The following is a 20,074-nucleotide window of genomic DNA, read 5'->3' as shown; positions in this document are numbered from 1 at the left end:
AACAATTTTGACATGTTCCTAATAAATATACAGAAATGTAATCATGTTTAACTTACCACATTCTGTTGGTTCAGTCACTCTACAATTTTCCCACCTTTGATCTGGATCGGTTGTGTAACACCAAAGACTTTCGTGGTCATCAGGATTACGGCAATAATTGTGATCTCCTAAACCTCCATCTGGGTAGTTTGCTGGTGTTCTTGAATGTGAATGAGGCCCTTGAGATGTCCATTGTTGGCAGGTTCTTCCACTCTCAGTGGTACTAACTGTACCTCTATAATCACTGCCATCATCCATTTCATAACATTCTGAAAATGATGCCATGAATTATGCAGTGTAGCTAACTACTTATGGGTCTAACTGTGATGTAATTTGACATAGTTGCACTGTTTTAAAATTCACAGTGTAAACAAGAAAGCAAAAAAAAAAACTGCAAAAAAAAATGCAATCTTGAAGTTAAGGTATGTCACAAAAACTGCAATTGTACAATAATCTGGAGCCAATAAAAACGAAATTGCCATAAAAAAAAAACCAGTAATCATCTATACTTAATGCGTGATTGGCGTGTCACACCTGCTAGTGTCAGGGACTACAGTGTTGGTAATGGTGTTACATAACGATTGTTGAACCCATTCGTTAGTTAGCTGATAGTTAAAAGTGGCTGAACGGGTGCTGAATGAGTAGCGGCATCAGCATTGATTGAGGTTGTTGTAGGTTATGGTTGCGATTGGTCAAGCCAAGCTTGTGAGAAGAAAGGCACGTACGCATCTAGCCTATAAAGTTGTTCGTGGTGAAAGCATTTGGTATAAGATAGATGAGCGAAGCTGTACGCATCTAGCTAATAAAGTTGTTTGTGGTGAAAGCAATTAGTAGATAGATGAGCGGAGCTTTACGCGTCTAGTCTGTGATTCCTTTATTGGAAAGCAAGTGGTAGAGAAGACAGAATGCCATGTTGTAATGTTTATATTTATATTTGATGATTAAGTATTAATTTTTGTTTCATTTTTATGCCCAAAACGGGTTGTTACTTGTAAATATATATATTGTTGAGAATTTATATTGTGGGAATTGAATGAACAAATACTTGGATATACATTTATATTGTTTATGCACATTTCTTTTTGTTAACAATAACCTAACTCGCTGGCACAGGTAGACAAGGCTCGCACTAGATATTCGTGACAATGTACCCCTCCTGTGATGTTAACCCTTTACTAATAAATCATATAATTGTTAGTTCAGGTTGGTTGTTATACGTTGCCTCCATATGCAATTTGTTTAAACCATACCATTGTAAAAAAAAAATGGTTTCAAATAACGTTTTTTAGAATCTGAGATCTAAAATACAAGATTAGAGAAGAATAATAATATTTACCACTTGTGGGTGCTTCTGTTGATACATAGGGTGTTCCTGTTGTTGAACCTGAGGGGGAAAAAATAGTTAAAAAACTGTCTACACTATCAAACTTTATCTGACAAAAAAAATGTGATGTACCCAAACATGGTAGTGATATGTTTAAATATGGTTAGTGATACATCCCCATGTCCATATATGGGAACATTTTTTTGTCACATAAAGTTATGTGGAGTATAGTAAAGTGAAGTAAATAAACATACAGAAAGTGTCTTTTTGACTCTGACAAAAAATGTTAATAATCAGTGTCTACAACAATTAAAACTGTTATATTTTAGCTTAACATTGAGAAAAAAAGAAAATAGATTTTTACATTGAAACACAAAAACTTATTTATTATTTATCTTATTTAATCATCTTATTTTTTATTTTTTTGCGAAACTCATAGTGATACTGATACAAGTTAAGGCTGGATCGCACTGAACGTTTTATTAAATTGTCAAAAAATGTTTTCGTTTATTGCACCAAAAGTGGTGCATCATAGAAGCAAAACGAAAATATCTATTTATAGCAGGCTACCTAAATTAGACTCGACTTTTTTTTACATGTTTTAAAGATTTCATACATTTAAAGATGAAAAAAATTATAGAATTTATTTTTAGAAAAACTGCAGCTTTTGATCTTAAAATTATTGGGAAAAATGTAGGAATAGTGCTTTCCACACTGCCTGCTCAGTAAAAATTGCCATGGTCTTGTTAAACTAACCACTCTGGCTAAAAAGTCTAATACAAATATGCAGCTCGGGTAAACTCCAGGTGTTCATGAAGTTCACTATACACTTAATTTAATTATGCTTCAATTTTGTTAAACCCATGTAAAACCATGGAACTATAACCATGCGAAATTATCCAAATGAGAAAAATGATCCAATTTAATGATGACCTTTGTACTTTGTATTCTAATGTAATTTTGATAAACTCACGACTAATCCGTTTTGTGCTATAGAGTTCTGCAGTGTGACGTCACAACGATAGATGGTGCTGCGTGGCTGCTAGCGCAACCAAAAATGCGTTCAATGCTACTATGTTGATAACACTATATATCTGTGTTTCTATCAAATTATGTATCTTAGCTTGATTTTTTTTAACTTAAACTGTAGTTGAAGAATAAATAGATTATTAAAAACAAATATTTAGTGATCTTATGAAATTTTATTTTTTTTTATTGAAAATTATTAAGTTTTAAAATGACTACTTCAATAAGCCTATTCCAAACCATTGGTGGTCGGAGTCACTCAGAGGCAGGTTGAACCATTTTTTGGTTGGCTAGCAACCATGCAGCGCCACCTACCGTCCACGCAGCGCCACCTACCGTCGTGACGTCAGCACAGCAGAACTCTATTGCAAAAAAATTCTGTTTTTTATGAATTTACTTTAAAGAAATTGTGATACTTACTTGATGATGTTGTTGTAGCTGAAAAAAAAAACAAACAAATATTTAATTACAAATTTAATTCAAATATGAACCACAAGAATTGGAACACATATTTGCAGATGTCATTCAGCAATGATCTTCAATTAACTATTCAAATTTGAATCCTAAAACTATTTAAACATTTTTTCAATTATAAATTTTGTGACTGATAAGGCGCTATAAATAATTGATAAATCATAATGAAATAACTTATATTTATATAATATAATGCGACATTTATATAGCGCTATTTCGTAAAGATCAGAGCGCTTTGAGTGTTAGTTGATTATTAAAATTATCTAGACTCGGAAATAGGCTAACCAAAGACCACATGTTTAAAAGAAACTAGTTCTTCTCTTATAAAATTAGCTATTGTTACTCTGCAAAAAAATGAATAATATATTGATAAATGCCTGTATATTTTGTATGACTACATAGGGTGCTTGACTGCATATGATGCGCGAATGCACAGTGGTGCATGACTGCACATGGTTCGTGACTGCAAACGGACATATCTGATTGAGTCAATAATGCAGCCATATTTGATTATCCGTCTCTATGTTGGCTAGCTTGTTGATATCTATGCATAAACTGTAGAACTGCCTGGAAACTAGCTCAATAGTACTACTGCTGTTATAGAAAAAAAAATGAACTCACCAGGACAAACTGGACAGCATTCGCCTTCAACCTGAATCAATACACTCTGAGAAGATAAACGTAATAGTAACATTATAACAACACTTATTACTAATACTAATAAAGTTCTTTCAATGAAATATACTATTGTTTAATACATATTTCTCATAAGTGAAGAATGAAAATACAATGGGTCAAAATAAAAAATTGTTCTATCTTTCCATCTAACTATACCTATATTTTTTGTATGTTGTTTATACGACATAGAGTGTGTATACTGATTATACTGATATTAGGGAGGAACAACTGCAACATTAATACGACCATACTGCGTTGAAACACCGGTTTTCGCCGGATCACCGAAATTAACCAATGTTGGGCCTGGTGACGTTGTGGATGGGAGACTGTCTGGGATCGCGTCGGGTGCTTTATATACTGGAGAGTGATGGTGTAATGATAATATCGGACTAGCATGTGATAGGCATAATTTCAAGCCTATCTGTACCATACAAATTGTATCCTTAGGCAAGATTCTTTACTCTCTAAAGCCGTTGGTCCTGTATAAATTTAGTGCATGCTAAAGAACTTGGTACACCACTTGGAAAGAGTAGGATAGGGGATTGTCTCCCGGTGTGCTGATCTGGTAGGATCTGCACTGCTGGTTGCCGTGGGTCCGTAGAAGGCCTAATTCGAATTTCCTCAGTTTTCAGTTAAACTTGAGGATCAGTATAAATACCTTAATCTTTTATTAGCTATGGAAATTGTTTCCAATCCACTTTTGGTTTACACTATCAAACTACTTTGACAAAAAAAGTATAATAAGCCCAAATATGGTAGTGATATGACCATCATGTCCACATATGGGCACATCACATTCTTTTTTCACATAAAGTTTGATAGTGTAGACAGAGATTTAGATACTCACTTCATCACAATTTGGCTGTCGTTCACAGGGAGCTCTTGCACAGGAATAGGCATTATTGAAACATGTACAAGTAGAACAAGTTGGGTCTCTTTCATCAGGCCATGATGCTAAAGGCTGTAAAATAATCCCAAAGATTAACACAAATAGAAAAGGGGATCAAATTTATAAAGCCCTGGGTTAAATTTCTGTAATTGGTAAATGTTGTTCAATGAGAAATAAATTTGTCAGTGACTTCACAATGCCTTAAATCTTACCAAACGAAGTTCATCTGCACCATCCAGACAAAGACACCGAGTAGGATGAACACAAGCTGTTCCATTGAATACTTTGTTGCCAGCACATCCACAGCCGTCAGCGCCAGAATATGCAGTATCAATAACACATTCAGATATGAAGTTACAACAAACTTGACTGCCAATCTCATAACCTGTATTACACACTGCAAAAAATACAAAAACAAACACTCAAATCAAACTATAAATTAGGTGAAATATTTGTCAACATCTGCAATGTAATGCAATTGATATTTCATATATCATTTTTTGGGTGGAAATAAAAACCAAAAACCCCATACCAATGTAAAACATCTGACTTAATAATCATGGGATCATGTCAAAATGATTGTACTAGAGCTACTGCAGTAATTACATTTTCTACTGCAATAATGTATGATTTTAGTGTTTTCAATGTACAAGATTAGAGTCAAGTCACTGTAATGTGTGTATGATTATCCCATTGTGTAAACAGAATTGTAAAACATGTAGTTACTGCAGTAATTGCAGTAAAATAATTAATGGTCCTTAAGCTCCCTGATGAAAAGGTACTTTGAAGTAAAACTATCATTATCATGGATTGATATGCAGTACTACAGAATATCAATGTAATTTTTAGTTTAATGTTGAACCAGGGACTTCCCTAGTTGAATTTCACTCTTTCCTGGTTGAACCAAGATGATTACAATCATTAAGAGTCAACTGTTTCTGACAAAAGTCTTATTATAAAAAGTCATTTTTTCAACATAACTTTACTAATAGATCTGCATTCATCTTTGAATGCTATTCGATATTTGTACACACACCCTCACACGTACATAGTACTTTTCAAATGCCTCAGCAATTTGAAAGAGAACGAGATAAGGTGAACTTACTATAAAATAGTACCATTATTTTTGGGAAATAATAAAAATTCTGAAGTTAAAATGTAAAAACTATATTTAAATCAACAATGAATATGCAATAGAGCATAAATACCTACCTGAAACAGTTGTAGGCTCGTAAGCTGAAAAAGAATTTCAAAATAGTTTTTTTATTATTTGAGATTTTTCTGGACAGGTCCACCTTAACCCTAGGAATATCTATTAACTTTTGGAGGCAATATTATTTTTAGTTGACAAGAAGAACAAACAGACCTTATTTTTTTGATCAAATTTATGTTCAAAGTGAAGAATTGTTATGTTATATTTAAATGACACATTGGACAAACAAATTAATTTAGGGGGGAAATTTATCTCAATAAACAACCAGCCTGTACATGCAAATTAACTAATGTTTTAACTATACAAATTCTGAATTGAGGTGTTCAGATATCAAATTGGTTTCTCATATATCAAATTTGTTGGTCAGATACCAAATTGGTGCACACAGATGTCTGTAATGCTACATGGGTAATCAACTTACTTGGAATTGGCTCGCAAGCACAACACCTTTCTCCATCATCATAGTTGACCAACTGATAACCCTAGAAAACACAAGAAATTTATGATTTTACTTACAGGAAAAAATAAAAAGTTCATCATTATTTTTAACATTTAAGCTAATTCTTATGTTGTATTGAAGTATGTTGAAAATCATAATTATAATATAATAAATAAAGCTTTGCCTCTTTATAATGATCAAATGTGTGTAATTAGTGCAAAACTCTGAGTCTTCCCCCAGGTTGCTCAACCCTCACTTTTCAAATTTGGAGTAATCTTCAAATCCATAATAGGCCAAGCCCTTATATCGTACATCTCTAGTTAATACTTAGGAAAGTACTTGGGTAATGCATTTAAAGTATTGCAATTTCTGCTTGGAAGTTTGGTAGCCTAGTTAATGGATTCATGCTAACTAGTTTGAACTACTCAGCAAGAAGTTTACAAAGCTAGACGCTATCAATTTCTTAAAAATTACAATATACAGTAATAAAAAAATGACATACAGCATCACAACTTCCAGGTAATTTGTTGCAAGCCAGCATACGTGTCAGTACTCCTCCTGAACAAACTGCACTAGTACATGCATCTTCCTCCTGCATCCCTTCCTACAATACAAAACATATTCAATCATGAAAGAAATGCAAAGATAATTTTACTTAATCAGCCTCAGGAATGGAGCCTGAGTAGAGAATAGAGATTGAGTGGAGTTGTGGCTTAGTGAGTGGAGTTGTATTTTGGTGGTTATTGAGGAGGTTTCGCAATCTTACGAATACGATAACGAAAACGGATATGTCACGCACACGTATTCTTTTTTTGTAAGCCAGTAAAACTCTGTTTCGCATGGCAACGAAATATTGAGGGCGCCGTCCAAAATATGACTGCGGTAAATTTGAGCAAAGCGCAGGTACGTGTTGCTTGGTGCTTGGCTGCCTAGGCCTTGCGTAACATCAAAGCGAGTGAGGACTTTAAAAACTGCTATTTATCAAAATTGACCTGGCATTTTAGTAAATTACTTTAGTAAACATTCGTCAACACGAATACGCTTTACGAATATGAAATGGGGATCGGCTCAAAAGTTTCACAAATGTGTGACGTATCCGTTTTCGTTATTGTATTTGTAAGACTGCGAAACCTTCCTATTATGATGCTTGGGTACCAATCCAAGGGTCCTGGATTCAAGTCCTGTCATATTATATGTCAAGATTTTTTCTAATGACAAATTACAACTCCACTCCCAAAGACAGACTTTTAATAAGACTTTTAACGTTTATGTAGAGCATCTTTAAGAAATATAGTGAATGAATTCAGTTATGGTTATCCATGGCCATTTGCCTAAATATATAAAAAGAAAAATATTTGCTACTGAAAGGCAGATATAAATCGGAACAAAAAATAGTGAAGGTAAATTGTGGTTTCTTGTAAAAGTGAAACAAATTACATTAAAATATCCTTACAAATGAACATTCTGGAACGGTTGGAATAGTAGTTACTCTTGTAACAACTGGAGATACAGTTGAAGATACTGTGATGGTAGTTCTTTCCGTTGATCCTGACTCTCTGGTTGTTCCCTCTTCAGTTGATCCTGACTCTCTGGTTGTTCCCTCTTCAGTTGATCCTGACTCTCTGGTTGTTCCCTCTTCCGTTGATCCTGACTCTCTGGTTGTTCCCTCTTCCGTTGATCCTGACTCTCTGGTTGTTCCCTCTTCCGTTGATCCTGACTCTCTGGTTGTTCCCTCTTCAGTTGATCCTGACTCTCTGGTTGTTCCCTCTTCAGTTGATCCTGACCCTCTGGTTGTTCCCTCTTCAGTTGATCCTGACTCTCTGGTTGTTCCTTCTCCAGTTGATCCGGTTGTCTGAGTGGATTCAGTGGTTGACTCTAAACATTTTTAACATTGAAAATTATAGCAAATTAAACCACAAAGCATTCTTCAGTTTTTAATTCTCTAGGAGTGAAATTGTGAAAATAAAATTAAGGCATTCTGACAGGATTTAAACCCAAACTAATACTTACCACACGTATTTTGACAAGTTTTAGTATGTGTTCCTTCACATCTACATGATCGACATTCTCCTTCAAACCATTCTTCATCTACGTCTCTCATGTTATTGTCCATGTCTCTACATGAGCAATCTTCGGCAAGTACCACACAAACGTTGTCTCGCACTGTGTGTTCACACCAACAATCTTGACAGCGGTCACTAATTTCAGTGGCGCATTCTATGTTGCCAAAGCAATCCTCGGTACACATACATTGAAAGCAAACTACAAAAAAAACATTAAATTTATTTTAATCAAAATCAATATTTTTTTACCTACCCTAATTTATTGAAGCTAATACATCATAAAAATCAATTTATAATTATAATATACATTTACCTATAATTATCTATATTTGTATTGTAAACTTTATTAAAAAAAATTCATGCACTGTTGGAAAAATATCAAATTTTAACTAATTACCATGAAACAACATAGCATTTCTGCATCAAGAATGTGCAAAATAAGTATAAAACTTACATGACAAACTAGTTGTTTGAGTTAATTCTCTAATTGCTGTTGTGGGATGTTCTGTTGTTGGTGCTGGTGTTGTACTAAGCGTACCTGTAAATAAGATACAACTTAAAAGCTATACTGTATTCAGGAGCTCTAAGCACTGCGATGTTTGATATCTGTAAAGCTCTACTGTTCTTAATTTATGGCTGGTTTGAGCCGGAAGTTTTATTATTTCGGATCTTATTTTAAAAAAAAATAATTATACAGACATTTTCACAACTTAACAGCAACTTAAGGTGGGAATATTTATTAGAATAAGCTGTGCATTCATTTAAATATTTTCTTGGCAAACATAAATGATTGACACGAGGTGATTCAATTGAACGTGGATTTTAAGATAAAACTGCAATAACTGCGAAAGCTCACTATTGAAACGTAACATAATTAAAATATAAAATATATTAATAAAAAGAAATAATAAAAGTTTGATAAAAAAAAGCTGGATATATAACCATTACACCAAACTCACATTCACAAGGTTGTAGTGAAATTAACCTAATCACACACTAGACACAAAAATAAAACAAAAATATATTTTCGGGAGACATTGTATGTAGTGGATAGTAGGCGGAGGTATGCACTTTTGAAGTACCATTCTAGTTTCATTAATCATTCATGGTATACAGGAATCAATCCTAAGGTAACTACTTACCTGGTGGGCAGCCATACACTTCCACAGTCATTGTCATTCTTCCTGTCCACTGATACGGAACAACCTGAATAATTGTAGCTCGGATCACAGAGGAAAATCTGATTGAATCTGTATTAGTAACATCAAAGATCTGAAAATAAATAAATATCATTGAGCTTTATTGTTAACAAATCAATTAATAATAATAATACTAATAATGTATGAAGGCTTTTTGTGATTATGCTTCACCTTGTTAACATAGAGCAATTGATCTATCAGCTCATGAAATATCCTGGAGTGGAGTTGTTGCTTGCTAATGACAAACAAAATACAACTCCACTTCCAAAGACTTTGTTTATGATTTGTGTATATGTTTGTCTTGTGGATAGGATTGCCAGCTTTAAGAAGGATAGTGAATGAATTCACTTATGGTTATCCTTTGCAGTTTACCTAAATATATAACATAAAAGAAAAATGTCATTACCTTATCGAAACGTTGTTCAACATCAAGATTTGGATCACTTGAGACTTCCTTTATTGTTACCAGTGTATCTACAGTATCTCCTACCATCACTGTAAACATATTAACTCTGTTGTATTGATCACCTCGAACAGAAATTTCAGTTATGTCCATAGGTTGTGAAAGGGTAAACTGAAAAATATTTAAATACAAATAATTAAAAACAATTAATTAAATACAATTGCAAAATTGTAACAGCAATAGTATTGTAACAATTTAACAACAGCAATGTACCATTAATCAGAATAATAATACGGAGTTTTTGCTTGAGCTCGTAAAACTCAACTTTGGTGGAGTTTGCGCATTACATGTTGTTAATTACAAAATGGGTGGAGTTTGCGCATTGCATGTTGTTAATTACAAAGTGGGTGGAGTTTGCGCATTGCATGTTGTTAATTATAAAGTGGGTGGAGTTTGCGCATTACATGTTGTTAATTACAAAATGGGTGGAGTTTGCGCATTACATGTTGTTAATTACAAAGTGGGTGGAGTTTGCGCATTGCATGTTGTTAATTACAAAGTGGGTGGAGTTTGCGCATTGCATGTTTTTAATTACAAAGGGGGTGGAGTTTGCGCATTGCATGTTGTTAATTACGAAGTGGGTGGAGTTTGCGCATTACATGTTGGTAATTACAAAATGGGTGGAGTTTGCAAATTACATGTTGATAATTACAAAGTGGGTGGACTTTGCGCATTGCATGTTGTTAATTACAAAGTGGGTGGAGTTTGCGCATTACATGTTGTTAATTACAAAATGGGTGGAGTTTGCGCATTGCATGTTGTTAATTATAAAATTGGTGGAGCTTGCGCATTGCATGTTGTTAATTACAAAATTGGTGGAGCTTGCGCATTGCATGTTGTTAATTACAAAATTGGTGGAGCTTGCGCATTGCATGTTGTTAATCACATTGTATGTTGTTAATTACAAAGTGGGTGGAGCCTGCGCATTGCATGTTGTTAATTACAAAATTGGTGGAGCTTGCGCATTGCATGTTGTTAATTACAAAATTGGTGGAGCTTGCGCATTGCATGTTGTTAATCACATTGTATGTTGTTAATTACAAAGTGGATGGAGCCTGCGCATTGTATGTTGTTAATTATAAAGTGGGCAGAACTTGCACATTGCATGTTGTTACATATTATATTATTCAGTTGAAAACATCCTAATAACAATGTACTTACTCTTATGAATTCATTTCTTGTACCCAAATCACCAGCATTTCGGGGCATCCAAGGAAGACCACTGCTTATTCCATATACAGTGTTTTCGTTCATTGAATCTTCAAGGCTGGAATACTCAATATTACTGCAGTTACCAAGTAATGGTATTCTGCATTGTGCTACAAATAAAGTAATATTGATATTTTATCAAATTAAAACTGTAAAATTGCTATAAGTGCATACATGCCAACATCTAAAGTTTTAAAACTTGATTTCACCGATGAGCTATGATCGACGCGATTATGAGATCATGTTTCGAATATGAGCACTGTTTCAATATTTAACAATATGATTTATATATAATTTACACAGTGGTACGCAACACAATTTATACAAAATACAAGAGTTATCTTGTAATCTGGGAGAAAATGTTGAAAAATCGGGAGCACGATGTTAGGCCGGGAGGAAAAGTTCAGAATAGCAACTGCGGAAAAAAAGAGTTACTTACGTTCTACTGTAACAGTTGTAGTTGTTACTGTAATAGTAGTAGACTCAGGTGTAGTAGTAACCACTGTTGTTTCTGTAATAGCTACAGTGCAATAAAACAGAGATCCCAAGTTGAAAAAATTACATGAAACTATACGAAAATGTGGTCAAACAATACAAGGTGCAATTTTAAACATATAAACAAAGCATATTTCTATTACAGAAATTGGGTAGAGGGAAATATATTATTTATCTTTTTATCAATATTAATTTGAAATGTTGTCAAAACCAAGACTACAAGGGAGCAGGAGATGACAATTCAATTCAACCTTTATTTCGACAAGAATCGAACATCAACATAGGTACAATGACAAGAAAAATAATGAAAAATAAATAAAGTATCGTGAGAACAATTTCATCTGGTTTCGATTTTGTAACAAGATAGAGTTCATTAATTATAAACCAGTAAAATCCAAGGTCTGGAAAGAAGCCAAATCATCATCACAGTAACACACAACAACTGATGAAGTGTACCTGACAGCCAGACAAAAAAGTTATTTTACTGGCTTATAATTCATGAACTCTATGTCGTTGAAATAAAGTATCATTTGGTATTAAAATGGAATGGGTTTTTCATGTGTGTATTTATTGGTGACATTTTGGATAGTCTTCTCCATACGAATCATGAGTGCCAATCACTCTTAAGCTCTGTCTACACTATCAAACTTTATGTGACAAAAAAAATGTGATGTGCCCATATATGGACATGATGATATCACTACCATATTTGAGTATCACCCCCATATTTAGGCACATCACACCTTTTTTGTCAACTAATTTGATAACGTAGACAGAGCTTAACAGAATAATAACAGAGAGAAACTAATATACCAATACACATTTTTGATGTAATATGAAAACAAAACTGCTACTTACATTCTGTTGTAGCGACAGCTGTAAAAGAAAAAGAGAAACAGTTAACAATTTTCTACTGTGCAGTCACTACGTTTTGTTTCAATTAAAATTGTTTATTGCAACAAGGTAAGCATTGTTGAATTTACAATATTAAAATAACAATTAATAAAATATTTAAAATAGTTAAAGTACAAGTTCACATTACAAAACATATAAAAACGAAAAACATTAAAATATAAACCAAGTCTTCTTCTTAAGTATTATGATAAAATGTTTTTTAAAAATATAAAACAAGCGCTGTGAATCATGTGTTTAAGTTACAATAATTACAAATTATCTGTATCGATAACGATCGATGATAAAATAGATAAGCATGAACTTTTCATAAATCAAACAAAAGAAATCTAACAAGTTTTCATCATATAACTATAGTATAACCATCTATGCTTCCGTTGATAAAAAGATATTTTCACACGTCCAATCAAATGATGTCATGATTGATAAGAGCAATAATATAGTGACAATACAAAATTTTATTGTTTTTATTAATCATGACGTCATTTAGTTGGGTTTTAAAAAATATTATTTTTATCAAAGACAGCAAAAATGATTATCCTATTGTTCTAACAAAAACTTTTCTAATTTATTTTGTTTTATATAAGATTGAACAAGGCCATATACATGGCTGCAGTCACATGCTTAAGTTAGTGTTTACCGAACGACCAACATAGTGAGCTGTAGAGTAGCGTTGCACACGACTAATAATGCATGCTTATCTATTTATCATTGATCGTCCTAGTGTAAATAGGCTAGATAGAGAACTATTGCTGTTTCGCTGTACCATCCCGAGGGTGTTAAAGAGTTGCTAATCAATCCAATTTAAACAATACCATGAAAGCTCCAGTGGTTTAATGGCTAGGACATCTGCATATCACGCAGAAGGTTCCTGGTTTGAATCTCGGTTGGGCAAATGTTTCACAGATTTCCTCATCTTATCTTATCAAATTAATTAATACATTCTCAGTATATCACCAGGCGGTTTAGAATTTGTTCTCTGCCTGCTGTGTTTAATATATGTAATAATATAATAATGTCAGTACTTACGTGGAGGGCATCCATACACAGAAACTGTGAAATTTGCATTCATACTCTCAATGCGAATTCCCATAACATCGAATATGTGCAGATCTTCTAACATGTCTGAGCTAGATGAGATCAAGTCTGCTATGAAGATTTTTGCTGCATTCTAATAATAAAAATGTAAACAATCACTGCATGGTATATAAAATATTTTGGCAGACTTTCTTCTTCTTCTCCTCCATTTACCATGTCCTGCCAAATCATCTCTACTATCTTTTTACCTTCAACTCGTCTCTCCATCACCACCACACACCATCTCATAACAACATGTCTGTACCTACCCATAAATCCAACTCCAACATAATATTAGATACTCCGGAGTATTTACACACATTATGAAATAATTTACCTTCCTTCATTTTAGACTCTGTCTCCCAAAATGTATTTTTTTTAAAATAAAAAATCATATCTTTTCATAATTATTACCCAGTCATGTCTTTACCTGTCTTTTTCATACTGTCTTTTATTTATTTATTTATTTTTTTTTTTCGCCCATCCATTTTCATCTTTCTAGGCATTTGCCTTCAATCTCTGATCTTCTTGCATTGTATGTTCTTATCCTTTTTTGTCAGAGTTTTTAAATAAAAGAACTTTTTAAAAAAATGAAAAATGGCATAATCATAATTAATTAAAATTTGACCCACAACAAATATTCTATTACAAATTACCTCATCATTATTTATTCTTTGTTCACCAGTTTCTAGAATTTTCACAATTTCAAAGGCAACTGTTGTCGCAGGTTGAGAACTATTTCTGGAAATTCTAATGGCATTGATTGTTTTTAAGGCTGGGAAATTAAACGTATAAACACTCTCGGTTTCACCTTCTAACTGTTGCAGCTCATGCATACAAACTGAAAAAAAAACACCCCAAACAATCAATATTTGGTTGAAATTATTCTAAATTCTATTTACACTTTGTTGTATTGGTTGTCCTACAGTATTTGTGTAAAATAGTAAAATTGGTTGTCCTACAGTGTTTATGTAAAATAGTAACAATGAATATTCACATTTTAAAGCAATTAATGAACAATTTATACTGTATCAATGATAATAATTAATAATAAATGTATATGTATATAATATATATATAAACCTCTCAACTAAATCTCTAAACACTTTTCTTAATGAATGAGCTTGTAAATTTTTATTATACAAAATTAAACGTAATCATATTTAGAAAATGTATGGAAAATTGAAAGCTAAAAAAAGGTTAATTTAACAATATCACTGTGAGTACTTTCAATGACTTTTTACTATACCTGGTCCAGCAGAAGAAATGCTAACTACAGGCGTTGTTACTGTTGTAGTCTCAGTGGTAGCTACAGTGGCAGCTGTAGTTGGTGCTTCTAAAATATATAAATTCAAATATTCATTAATTTAACTTAAACTTTTTCACTATTTCAAAATATTATTGTTTTGATAAACTAATGATGACACATACTTGTATCTAAAAAGCGTAAGCATAAATTTGATTTGATTGTTGCACACCAAATATAACTTGACACTATAGTCGTTAAGACTTGTTTTTGAGGTAAGATCCTTCTGGTGGTGAATTCAGCAGTACACCGGGAGACGATCCCCTACTCTTTTTGAAGAGTTGCATAAGGAAAAAATAGTTGACCTTATACGTTTAGGCCGAAGAAGTGACGGTTAGTTTACAATTTCAAAGAACTTACCATAAGGACAACCATACAACTCAAAGCGAACTTCAATACCACCTTCCCACGACAATGGAATAATCCTGACTGTTGTTGCATTGAATGTATCTTCTACTCTACTAACAGTTTCATTAGTACCATATGCAATATTGTAAACCTAAATAAAAAATGTTAATTACCAGTATTGTATTTTGTTTAAAAACCTATACTCTCACAATTTTTAATGTTGGAAATTTATTTTACAATTGCCAGAAGCTAGTAGAAATGCATTTTAAAGTCAAACAAACAGTTGCGTAACATAGGGGCAAGGTCCCTGGTTTAGCACTCCAGACGTGCTTATAATGTTATGATATAAAAACATACTAGTAAGGACCAACTCTGAAAAGTTTCAAGAACAGAGTGAACAGAGTCGGCAATATGTAAAAAAAGGCATGTACCCTGTCGATTACTTGTCCATCTGCTTCTACTCTGAATTCAGTAATATATGGATCTTCCAATGTTCGTTGAAAATCTATAAAGCTGACAATTGTATCACCAAGGAATTCAACTTGAATGTATTGATCTGCATCATTAACTGTTGGAGACCAGGATCCACCATTGTATCTACCACTTCCAGAAGCAAGGCTACTTGTAGAGTAAGTTATTCTATCATCTGGAATATCTCCATTCTCCATACCCAATGCACCATCACATACTAAATAATAATAATAATGTAATAACCAGTGTCAATGAATATTTTAAACAATCTAAAAAAAATCTAAAATAATAGGTTTTGGAAAAGCTGAATGTATCAAGCTTTTGATTTTTTTGTAAGACCTAGGAGCTAGGAACAAGTTAAGTCATCCACTGCGTGCAAGATTTGTATAAAAGAACAGGGGAGAGATTGAGTGAGTAAGTATGTAAAGAAAAGAAGGCCGCATGGTATGGTCATATGCTCCGATTATGAAAACACACCAGCTAAGATCGCACTCAGAGATGCTCAGCGAAAGACCAAAAAATCAAAAGGAAGACCGAAAACAACATGGATGGCAAACATCAAAATGGAAACAGAACTTTTTACATGTAGACCTATACACTTGCTCAAAAACGTACAGAGTGGCAAACAAAAGTGAGATGCGCAATGTCTTCGAACAGACATGGCTACAAAACAAGTAAGGATACTGTTGGTAGAAGCTTCCTTCACAAGAATGCTAAACACAATAAATCCACAAAGGTATGCGTTGCCAGCCAGGTGTCCTTTGTTATTGTTCTTTTTAATTAGTTTTCCTTCAAGGTTTCAAGGTCACACGTCCGCTTTCCATGGAAAGCGAAAGGAATATGAGGACGATGTCATGCGTGAGAGACGTTTGTACGGCCCGCTACGGCGCCTGGACTATTCCATTTTCCTTTCGAGGGGTGTCCATATTGGGAATAATGGCATATGTAGAGTCTATACAGGTAGGGATCTCACGAAATAGACTTTTAGCAGTGGCGTAATGCAGGAGGCATAGGCCCATGGTTTAGCACTCCTAAGGGGCCCTCTAATGCTGGGTAGTTGCAGTGGACTGTTTATGTTCTTGGGCCCCTGGGTTTAGCCAATGAGCCGTTATGCCACTGATTTTTAGCCTGATTGTAGTTTGTGGAAAATATCAGTCCTCCAAGACAATCAGATACAGTACTATGACTTCATCACCATATTTTATAATACCAAGAAAAATATTTTCTATAAATAAAATCTATTTCTACTCACTTTTTACAGTTGTTGAAGGTACGTTGGTTGTGGCAGTTACTGTTGTCCGTGTTGTTGGAGCACGGGTAGATGGAACATCTGGAAAGGCAAACAATGCAGACATGTGAAACACAAATCATTTTACTATTAAATGCCTAGGGTTTGTTTTATTATAATTACAAATATGTATTCAATAATGTGAAGAATATAAATATATGACTGTTAATGTAATTCTGCTTCACTAAATCTAATCTGCAACTAAAAACCATTGTGGTCTGATCATCACAATTTTTGACATTTTGTAAAAATAATGTACAGTATATTACTTTGAAAAACATTAAATTATATCATTCCTGGTTCTATTGTTAATTATTATTTTCATAGCTATCGTACAACTACTGCTTTTTACCAAAGGCCTGCGTCAGCTACGATAGGCCTAAAGCTATGTCCACACTATCAAACTTTATGTGACAATAAAATGTGGAAATGATGATGTCATATCACTACCATATTTGGGCATATCACTACTATTATTTGGGCACATCACACTTTTTTGTTAAACTTGTATGATAGTGTAGACAGAGCTTTAGAACGTCTATAAGAGAACATTCAATGCGAGCTACTTAGGTAGTGCATTGTTTTTTTCTTTTTATCCACGAACGCAAATTAGCTAAGTATACAGCAATAAACAATGATTTGACACTAAAAGGCTATACCTGTACATGTAGATTATTATGTGTAAGTGTAAGAAGCTGTGGATTGTTAACAAAAAAAACTTAAATAATTCTCAAAATGCGTTTTGTGTAAATAAAATTAAAATGAAAAAAAATAAATAAAAAACTAAGCGGAACGGCATTGGTATGTAGCTATACCATATGGAATGTCCACTTTAAACCGACGTGGGAAAATTTAATTTTTAGCTGTAATTTTTTTTTTTATAACAATCTCAATTTTATGCCTGATGTGTTTTCTACTTTTTTGCCTTCTTATTTTTAAGTGTTTTATAATTGTTGTTGTCTTGTCTTTCCCTGCATATGCTTGGACCCCCAAGCTGTGACCTGGGATGTTTGTTACATTCTTATGTTTTTTTTATTTGAAATAAAGATGATGATGATTTTATATATAACCATAGAACGTACATTTAAGACCAGAAATGATCTGGTTTAATGTTTTCAAAGTAATATATATGCATTACTTTTACAAAACGTCAACAATTGCAGGGATAGTGTCTTTAACAAAACAAGTATTGAACTTACATTCTCCACAGCCATAAAGTTCAATCCTCAAGCAAATCCTTATATCCCAATCAATTGGAACAATCACAAATGCGTAAATATTTGTCAGGGGTTCGGTGAAGTAAATTCTAAATGGTTCATTATCGTCAGAATAGACAACAGAAAACACCTGTAAAAACACAATTTCAGGTTAATTTTCTGATGATATATAAGTAAACAATAAGCATGAGATGAGTGACAGGGTTTAAATTCATCAACCTAAAATCATATATTATTGCAGTAGAAAAATGTAGATACTGCAGTAACTGCAGTAGAATAATTTTGACATCATCCCTTAGGAACTAAATGAAATTCTTTGAAGATTACCTTATCGATCATCTCCTCGGTGCCAGTTACCTCTTGGTAGTTAATGTACTCATTAACTTGAGGGTCTTGAGAGTACCTTACTTGGAATCTTGTTACTCTGCCTTGTTCTCTATTCATACCACCTTGAATTGATACTCCTGTGATTTCCTGAGGCCTACGGAACCTTACTTCAATGTGCTCAGAAATGGAATTACTAGTAGGCACCCATGGGTTTCCCCCTAATCGGCCAACGCCGTTTGGATCATTTTCGCCTTCCAATCTGGATGAATAATGAAGCTGTCCTGGTAGGATTCTACGACTAGCCATACCCAATGCAGCTTCACAAGAGCCTACCAATAATATGATGTTGTTACTAAACATTTTGAATATTTTTTAAAAAAAGGGAGGGGGGTATCTGAGTCAAAACTTTATTTAAGAGCCATCTAACAAATACTATGTACTAAATAGGTCATTTTTTTGTAAAAAGGGAATTAGTGTCTGTAGTAATTTTCTATAGTTAGCAATGTTTAAATACGATACGATACGATAAAACTTTATTGTCACAACGGCAAAAATATACAGTTATGAGATATGGGTCCTTAGGTACACTCGAGTTAGTATGAATATAACATAAATTACAAAACTAAAATAAATGTAACAGAAACATGAGTAATAAGCGGGCTAGCGTTTGAAATCTCTATTATACAACCTGATAGCTGATGGAATATATGTGTTTCTAAATCTGTTTGTTTTGACTTTGGGGTGGAGTAATCTACCTGATCTGCAGGTAACAAGGGTATCAAAGGCAGGGTGAGTAACATCAGACATAATACAATTAAGTTTTTTAGACATCATTTCATTACATAAGTGTTCTAACAATTTAACATCGGTGCCTATAATCTTACCTGCTTGCTTAATAATCGAATTTAATTTTTTCTTACTATTTAAGTTCAGTTCATAGTAAAGTACATATCCAGCATTATATTATATCTCAAACATGAATCATTGAATTGATTTAAATGCCATCACATTATCCAAGTGTACATCGAGTACATTGGACAAAACAGTAAATTTAGACTAGAATAGTACTATTTGCCCCTAAAAAACGTCACACCTTCACAACTAGAGTGTCATCTATAACTCCTGTACCAACACAAACACTGCCATAGTCTCATAGACATTGGAAGATGGTAGTTGTGTTTAAATGTTTGAGCTATAATATAAACAAATATTTTTTGATTTTGTGACTAAATTTCACAGTGCCTAGGAATATTAAAGTACCTAATTTAGGAAAATTCAGGAACTTACAAATCAACTTTGTTTTACTTACGCTCTGTAGTAGTCTCTACAACTGTTGTAGTCACTATAGTTGTTGCTGTTGGGAAAATAAAAAAAATAATAATCATGTTAGCAACAACATTAAAACATTTATTTATTTCATTTACTAATTTTCACAAACAAAATTGCAAACAACAATTGCTTGATTGTACCAAGGAGTGGTTTAATTAATCTTAACATATTACTTACTAGCAGTTCGACAATAACAGCATTCTCCAACTGAGGTATGATCAACACGCTCTTCACCCTAAAATTATATGGCAACAAATTTAAAACCATAATACAAAGAAAAAAAACAGT

At 33.3% G+C, this 20,074-nt stretch overlaps 3 protein-coding genes across 4 annotated transcripts in view; all 3 read right to left on the bottom strand.

Moving 5' to 3' along the window:
• The window catches only part of LOC144839274 (uncharacterized), a 44,440-nt gene extending 37,281 nt beyond the window's left edge, over nucleotides 1–7,159 (bottom strand). Inside the window, exon 1 of the mRNA XM_078694589.1 lies at nucleotides 7,155–7,159. The gene's annotated coding sequence lies outside the window, so the exon portion shown is untranslated. The remainder of the gene's footprint in view (nucleotides 1–7,154) is intronic.
• LOC144840941 (uncharacterized) lies at nucleotides 4,409–8,293 on the bottom strand. Of its 2 annotated transcripts, XM_078697039.1 has the most exons (6): nucleotides 7,536–7,556; nucleotides 6,585–6,686; nucleotides 6,065–6,125; nucleotides 5,643–5,666; nucleotides 4,643–4,827; nucleotides 4,409–4,502 (listed from the first exon to the last, which is right to left on the bottom strand). In XM_078697039.1, exons 2-6 carry the CDS (start codon nucleotides 6,587–6,589, stop codon nucleotides 4,496–4,498), a joined length of 282 nt encoding a protein of 93 aa, XP_078553165.1. In that variant the 5' UTR covers nucleotides 6,590–6,686; nucleotides 7,536–7,556; the 3' UTR covers nucleotides 4,409–4,495. The 2 variants fall into 2 exon arrangements, with proteins under 2 accessions (XP_078553165.1, XP_078553164.1); XM_078697038.1 differs by lacking the exons at nucleotides 4,409–4,502; nucleotides 4,643–4,827; nucleotides 5,643–5,666; nucleotides 6,065–6,125 and adding an exon at nucleotides 8,093–8,293 and having other exon boundaries at nucleotides 6,596–6,686; nucleotides 7,536–7,957.
• A 106-nt stretch (nucleotides 8,294–8,399) lies between these two features.
• The window catches only part of LOC144839273 (uncharacterized), a 36,808-nt gene continuing 25,133 nt past the window's right edge, over nucleotides 8,400–20,074 (bottom strand). Inside the window, exons 35-51 of the mRNA XM_078694588.1 lie at nucleotides 19,964–20,021; nucleotides 19,767–19,811; nucleotides 18,458–18,786; nucleotides 18,113–18,260; nucleotides 16,878–16,955; nucleotides 15,586–15,842; nucleotides 15,167–15,305; nucleotides 14,750–14,836; nucleotides 14,157–14,341; nucleotides 13,453–13,594; nucleotides 12,370–12,387; nucleotides 11,456–11,536; nucleotides 10,969–11,126; nucleotides 9,751–9,918; nucleotides 9,288–9,417; nucleotides 8,600–8,683; nucleotides 8,400–8,413 (exon numbers count right to left, since the gene is read on the bottom strand). Coding sequence (XP_078550714.1) covers nucleotides 8,400–8,413; nucleotides 8,600–8,683; nucleotides 9,288–9,417; nucleotides 9,751–9,918; nucleotides 10,969–11,126; nucleotides 11,456–11,536; nucleotides 12,370–12,387; nucleotides 13,453–13,594; nucleotides 14,157–14,341; nucleotides 14,750–14,836; nucleotides 15,167–15,305; nucleotides 15,586–15,842; nucleotides 16,878–16,955; nucleotides 18,113–18,260; nucleotides 18,458–18,786; nucleotides 19,767–19,811; nucleotides 19,964–20,021 — 2,121 coding nt within the window. The remainder of the gene's footprint in view (nucleotides 8,414–8,599; nucleotides 8,684–9,287; nucleotides 9,418–9,750; nucleotides 9,919–10,968; nucleotides 11,127–11,455; nucleotides 11,537–12,369; nucleotides 12,388–13,452; nucleotides 13,595–14,156; nucleotides 14,342–14,749; nucleotides 14,837–15,166; nucleotides 15,306–15,585; nucleotides 15,843–16,877; nucleotides 16,956–18,112; nucleotides 18,261–18,457; nucleotides 18,787–19,766; nucleotides 19,812–19,963; nucleotides 20,022–20,074) is intronic.

This window comes from Antedon bifida, chromosome 4, assembly GCF_963402885.1.
Source record: "Antedon bifida chromosome 4, ecAntBifi1.1, whole genome shotgun sequence".
Lineage (NCBI taxonomy): Eukaryota > Metazoa > Echinodermata > Crinoidea > Comatulida > Antedonidae > Antedon > Antedon bifida.
This window is presented reverse-complemented; position numbering and strand designations above follow the sequence as displayed.